Below are 6,000 nucleotides of genomic sequence, written 5' to 3'. Positions count from 1 at the left end.
TTCCTTAACAAGAGAACTTTATTTAATTACATGAAATTCCATACAAAAATGGTCCATTAAACACTAATTAAGAGCCCCATGAAAAACAAGATTACAACGGGGCAAATACCACCATCTATTGAAACCTTGTTCCCACCACCACATCTGGATCGGGGTGCGCCATTTTGCTTGGACTTATTTTCACTTCTATGCCATACTTTAAACAAGATGGTAATACCCCGGGGATTCGGATTTGCCAGAAGAAACTTAGTAAGACCAGGACCAAAAGGCGTGATCTTCCACCGGGAATGCGTAATTACATGAATTCGCAGGCGTATCGGAGTAATCAACATCTTCAATCTTTGGGAAGATGTATGGAGGCAGCAGGCTTTTGGTAAAGTTATCTTCTTCATCTTGGGAAAGGTCAGACTGTTCAGGTTCAAAAGCATACGAAGAATCACCAGGCTCCAAGAGTGAAGAGTGAACTGCATCCGTGTAATGTGAGCTGACTGAGTCAAATATATCACTCCTGCCTGAGCTAAGATCTTCCTGCTTGGAGGCCACAGCTGAGACTTTTGATACTTCGCCTTCAGAGACCGTGTCAGCAATTGGCTTCTGCGGCGGTTCTTGAGATAATCTGTTGGTATCAGATAGTTCTGAATTTCCCCCCTCTTTCTCTTTGAGATGCAGCTTGTCTGAGAGGACAGTAACCTGATGACCAATTCAGACATATCATGTCAAATTCGAAAGCAAAATACTACAAATGGAAAAATTAAGGCAGGGAATCACAGATATCAATCGCTACCTCGGCCTTCAGTTTATCATTCTCCTTAGAAAGGCTTTCACAATCAGCCTTGAGATTATTGTGGTTGGCTTGCAACTCCTCATAATCCTTCTCAAGCTGTTTTGTCTTCCACCTTGCACGGCGGTTCTGGAACCATATCGCAACCTGCCGAGGCTGCAAGCCAAGGTCCTTTGCAAGCAGGACTTTCCTCTCCGGTTCCAGTTTGTTTTCCACGTCAAAGCTTTTTTCGAGAAACTGGACTTGATCAGCGGTTAGCCGCCTCTTCTTCCCAGGTTGATGGAGATACTCATCCAAGTCATCGTCCCCGTTATCTTCGTGCTCATACTGGCGGAACAATGACCTATTCGATCCACTTCCTCCACGAACATCTTCGAAACTCACCATCGATCTTGAACCTGAACAAGATATATTCGTTAATTAGAATACCATCTTCCAAAATAATACCACACACATGAACAGCATCTCACCACACAATTTTCCTCTACAAATCATATGGATTATATCTAAAAACGAACATAAACACTCACTCCATGATCAGCTCTGATCACAAAGTGTGTGTTTGTTTTGGCAGCTGATTATTCTACGATTCCGAATTCCGAAATAATTAACATAATTATAACCAGAAAGATGAACAGGGGCCTGGACTATATGCAAATTTTAATTTTTGCTTAATTCACACACAAGTTAAGCAGCAACATATACATATCAACATATCCATGTATACCAAAAGACTAAATATTTAAGGAGAACATAAACACTGAAAAATTAGTGATAAATCAACCCAACACTTTTTTGCGCAAGGATGACACGCATATATCGAGAAATAGCCAGATATGTGGTCACATATCCTAGCTAGGGTGTTGGGTTCAAAACTTTCATGTGTAATAGTTTCAAATCATTGCCCTCACCTTAATAATAATAATAATTTTTTTTTCCAAAAAAAATCAGCCCGAATAATAAAAATCAGAAACAGAGTATACAAAGAGAGTAAAATAGTACCGAGAAAAGAAGCAGACGAAGAATTTGATGACCCAGAAAGGAATAGAGAATCAAGACGCTCAGAACCCCTCTGGTTCTGAAACAAAGCACTTAGGCCGGACGAACTTCCGCCGCCGTAGACCCTGCCGCCGGACATGTTTACAGTCAACACTCCGACGAATTAGTATTGTTTACTATGTGATTATTAAGCTGCTCGAGCGAACATCACAGCTTGGTTTTTTGGATGGTAAGTGATCCGAAGCTCAGGGTTTAGAAAGAATCACGCTTTGTGGCGGAAGAAGCTGGTGATGATGATTTCTGTGATGTGGGAAGTGTGGGAACAGCGGCTGCACACACCCATCACTCAGAAGAAGGAGAAGTTGTGGGACGTTGAATTGGAGGTGGTGGTGAAACAGTGGAGAAGAAGCAGCTCTGTAAATTGGAAGTTTCACAGAGAGAGAGAGAGAGAGAAGATACGAGGAGAGAGAGAGAGAGAGAGAGAGAGAGAGAGAGAGAAGATACGAGGAGAGACAGAGAGAGAGAGAGAAGGAGAGTTTCCTTCTTCTTTCTCGAAGCGCAGCGTGATGGTGATAAATATAGTAAAACCCAAAGGGGTTAGAGGACAAAGATGGGGGTTTGATTACAATGCTGCCCTTCGTTCTAAAGCATCAATGGTGTACTTATTTTGCAATCCTACCGGAATATATTATGGTACGTTATATGTCATTATGTAATTAGACAAATTTTTTATTTTTTTAAATTCTAATTATATAATAATATATTACGTACTGACAAGTGTTTCAAACACGTTGAAAAATCTCTCCATAACAATATATGCATAACCCTAAAATCATCTCTTTTCATATTTTCTTTTGATTTCAGTTCTAAGTACTTGGTCTTAGAATCTTTTAAAATTACAAAATAAGGCTCTAGTTATTGTGTTTTGTTGTATATGATTTGATTTGTCTAATATTCCATGGGGTTAAAATTCCTTGTGAAACCCATAAATAAAATCAAAATGTTAGAAATTAATAATTTGTGCTAAGGGCACATGACTATTTGGTCCAGCATCAGTAGTTTTCACTTTGTTAGAACAGAGGTAAAGTTTGACTCAGACAAATGCAAAGACAATATTATATTTGTAGTTAGTTTAATATTAAGTTGTGATACATTATGATTTGTAATGGATGAGTCAATGACACGTTGTAAAAAAAATTGTTCGTATCATATATGATTTGTTTATCTAATTCACTATCACTGGATAAGTAGCTTATAAGGATTTTTTTAATAAAAAAAAAAAGGGACAAACTGGTGGGTTCACCACACCAATCTAACATTTTGAGGGTTGGAAAGACTCACAAAGGTATTTTAGTCTCCTCCTAGCCACCATTGTTTGATTCACCAACGTCAAAAATCAAATCCAAGACGTGCCATGAAGAATATTGGCCTGAAATTCGTTACGTTTTGAGCTTTGACGTAGCTTAATGGTTGTACGATTGTGGTACTCTAGTTCTTTCGCTCGAAGTTTTTTCCAATAGGTTTTCCGCAAGCACCGTATTCTTTATAAAAGAAAAGAATAATTCTAGGTAGACCAACCTTTTAAATTAAATTTGCAATCATGTGATATCATCAATAATAAATAAGTACATTAATCAAGACTTAAGTAATAATTCAATCATCAACAATCACCTCTAATAATTTACAAAATATAATTTAAATAAATAATCTCCTTAACTTTATCGTAAAAGAAAAATGTGCATGTATCTCAAAAAAATCACAGCGAGCTATCATAGGGGAGGGAGACCAATTCATATCATATGGACAAAGTTTTGTTTTATTTTGTTTAGCAAGACGTGCAAACAACATTCTAAATATTGTAAACATATTCCACAAGAAAATGATGGAAAAGAGAGCGTGGAACGTGTAGAGGAGGGCATAATGGTAAATGTGCTGGTAATGGAAGATGAAAACGAGGGAGAAGACAGAAACAAAGGCATCGAGTCGAACCAGTCGCCTTCAGGATTCATGAAGGAGCGAGTCCGAACAGATGACTCAGAAACCGAGTCTCTATGACCCTGACCACTCATTGCCACTTCAACCACCAGGGCGGCTCGCGATTGAACATGGCGGGCCACCATTGGGCCACGTCTACGTAAGGTGGGGCCAGTCATGTCTCTCCGTGCAGATTTTATATTTGCTTGGTCTCACTATCTCAGCCTCCTGTCAGCATGAACCTCAGGTCCTCGGCTAGCCATATATGCCAAAACTCCAGTGACGTGCCCAAATATACTTATCTTATTTGCACAGTCAAATGAAAATATTCCCTTAATTTAACCTTGTAATTTGTATGGAGGGATTCGCGAATCGAGAAAGTTAAGTCAGGAATATGAGATGGAAGAATTGAGGAGATTGAAGACTGCAATGTGAGAGTTATATATTTTTGTAATTTGATTATAAATACGTGAAATTAGGAATGAGAGGAGTTTTAATACGAAAGTTGGAATTAAAATTTCAGTATTATTTTAAGTAAGTAAACATGTTATTAATTTTTTTTTTTTTCACTTACCAATCAAAGTGGTTGCTAAGTTCCCTTAGTGTTGGAGATTGTCTCGATATTAACTCGACAATTTCAAGATCTAGTGTCTGATTCTTCCATCTTTTAGTATCGTTTATTTAAACCCTTGCTTAACAATAGACTTTGAATTGAATAAGTGAAAAAAGAATCGAAAGACTTAAATAAATGTACATCAAAGACGACAAAATGATATTTATTTCGTAGCAAAAATTTCTAAAACTGGGTGATTCTTTAGCCCAATAATTTGTTATACACTTGTTACATGAGCCCATAATTTGTTTTGCGTTTTGGGAGTTATCCAAAATGAGCTAAAGCCCATATATCCACACTGTAAAAGATCTAATCCCCAATCTTAGATTCTTAATCCAGTTCTACTTTAGGAACCCAATTCTGGGTTCTCATTTAGAATTGCAACAAGTGGAAAGTGATTTGGTTCTTCTGCTTTCTCCAAGCATATGAGCAATTCTAATGCAAGTCCACTAAGCAATCCCTTTGATGGCTCAACAACCTCAACTTACTCTAAACTACTCTTACATATGGGATGAGAAATTTAAGCTCAGATGCAAGAGAGCAAACACACTGTTTCGGCCAATTAATCTAACCCACGCCTATTAATTGACCAACTATGCAAAAAAAAAAAGTTTGAACTAGATCGGAAGTGGCAGCTCCAACTTATGTGGATTGGAGTAGTTTTCAGTTTCATGTTGTTTCAAAATCAAAGCAAAGAACAAGAACATGTTCAATGGAGAACATAAGGAATATGCAGAATTTCTTCTCGACCTTGTCATGTTGGCCGACATCTATACGATGTACATTTTTGGTATTTCATTCAACCCTTCTATTTAAGGGCAAACTAAAACCACCACAACTGTCTGCTGCCTTATTGGTTGCTACTTGTAGTAGTTCTTTCACCTCACCCTCAGAACCCATTTCGCATTATTCCCACCATTTAGGTCAGTCTCTATTGGCTAGGGCAACTTGATATGATGCCAGGTGGCATCATCTTGATTGTACACGTGTCTATTGCTGTGCACTCGGGTGAAAGTCGAAGAGAAGCCCTAACAAAACTTCAGATGAAACAAGGCATTTGCTTAAAAACCACTGCAGAATTTGTGGTTCTAGCTAGAAGAGTTTTTCTTGGCCAATGTTTGTGGCTACTGCATTCTCTTGTCATGCAACATTTGGGACCTTAAACAGCTGACGCAAAACTTTGGATATCGTCGCTGCTGATGTTAATTTTTTAACTGGGGTTCCTATGCTTCTTGTTTAGAAGGTGATTAGAAAGACTAGAATACTGCAAGTATATGCAGGAAATCGTAACGTCTACTTTTAGGTTTAGCAATCTTTGTGAGATAGGAATCTTTGTGTTATTCTTTAATTTTCAAAGGCATTCTCTCTTTACTCTGGCTGATTTGGATTTTGCAATACAAAAGGAGATTATAGCAAATCTAACTTTCTTTGGCATACATGAAACAGAGATTTGATCCACACCAGCAGATTGATGCTCTCGTAAAATTTTCTCCCTTTCATACTAAGTAGTTGAAGTCGTCGAAATAGATATGCTTTACAACAACCAAGCCTTATCCGTCCATTAAGTGGGGTCAGCTATATGAATTTTAGAACGCCACTTCGCTCAGTTTAGGCAAATAAATTTTTTTAGCAA

General features: G+C 38.0%; 1 protein-coding gene across 1 annotated transcript; it reads right to left on the bottom strand.

Annotated features, from left to right (window-relative positions):
* On the bottom strand, positions 1-2,354 carry LOC137710546 (homeobox-leucine zipper protein HAT5). Its single transcript, XM_068449607.2, has 3 exons — positions 1,784-2,354; positions 785-1,179; positions 1-690 (listed from the first exon to the last, which is right to left on the bottom strand). Exons 1-3 carry the CDS (start codon positions 1,917-1,919, stop codon positions 247-249), a joined length of 975 nt encoding a protein of 324 aa, XP_068305708.1. The 5' UTR covers positions 1,920-2,354; the 3' UTR covers positions 1-246.
* Between the last annotated feature and the right edge of the window lie 3,646 nt (positions 2,355-6,000).

This window comes from Pyrus communis, chromosome 6 (assembly GCF_041283825.1).
Source record: "Pyrus communis isolate YQ-2024b chromosome 6, ASM4128382v1, whole genome shotgun sequence".
NCBI classification, from domain to species: Eukaryota; Viridiplantae; Streptophyta; class Magnoliopsida; order Rosales; family Rosaceae; genus Pyrus; species Pyrus communis.
This window is presented reverse-complemented; position numbering and strand designations above follow the sequence as displayed.

Excerpts from the sequence above, each read along its gene's own strand:
- LOC137710546 (XM_068449607.2), bottom strand. The coding sequence starts at position 1,919 with ATGTCCGGCGGCAGGGTCTACGGCGGCGGAAGTTCGTCCGGCCTAAGT. Across the intron at positions 1,180-1,783 it reads TTCGTCTGCTTCTTTTCTCG|GTTCAAGATCGATGGTGAGT; the intron begins GTACTATTTTAC and ends TATCTTGTTCAG. Across the intron at positions 691-784 it reads ATGATAAACTGAAGGCCGAG|GTTACTGTCCTCTCAGACAA; the intron begins GTAGCGATTGAT and ends ATTGGTCATCAG.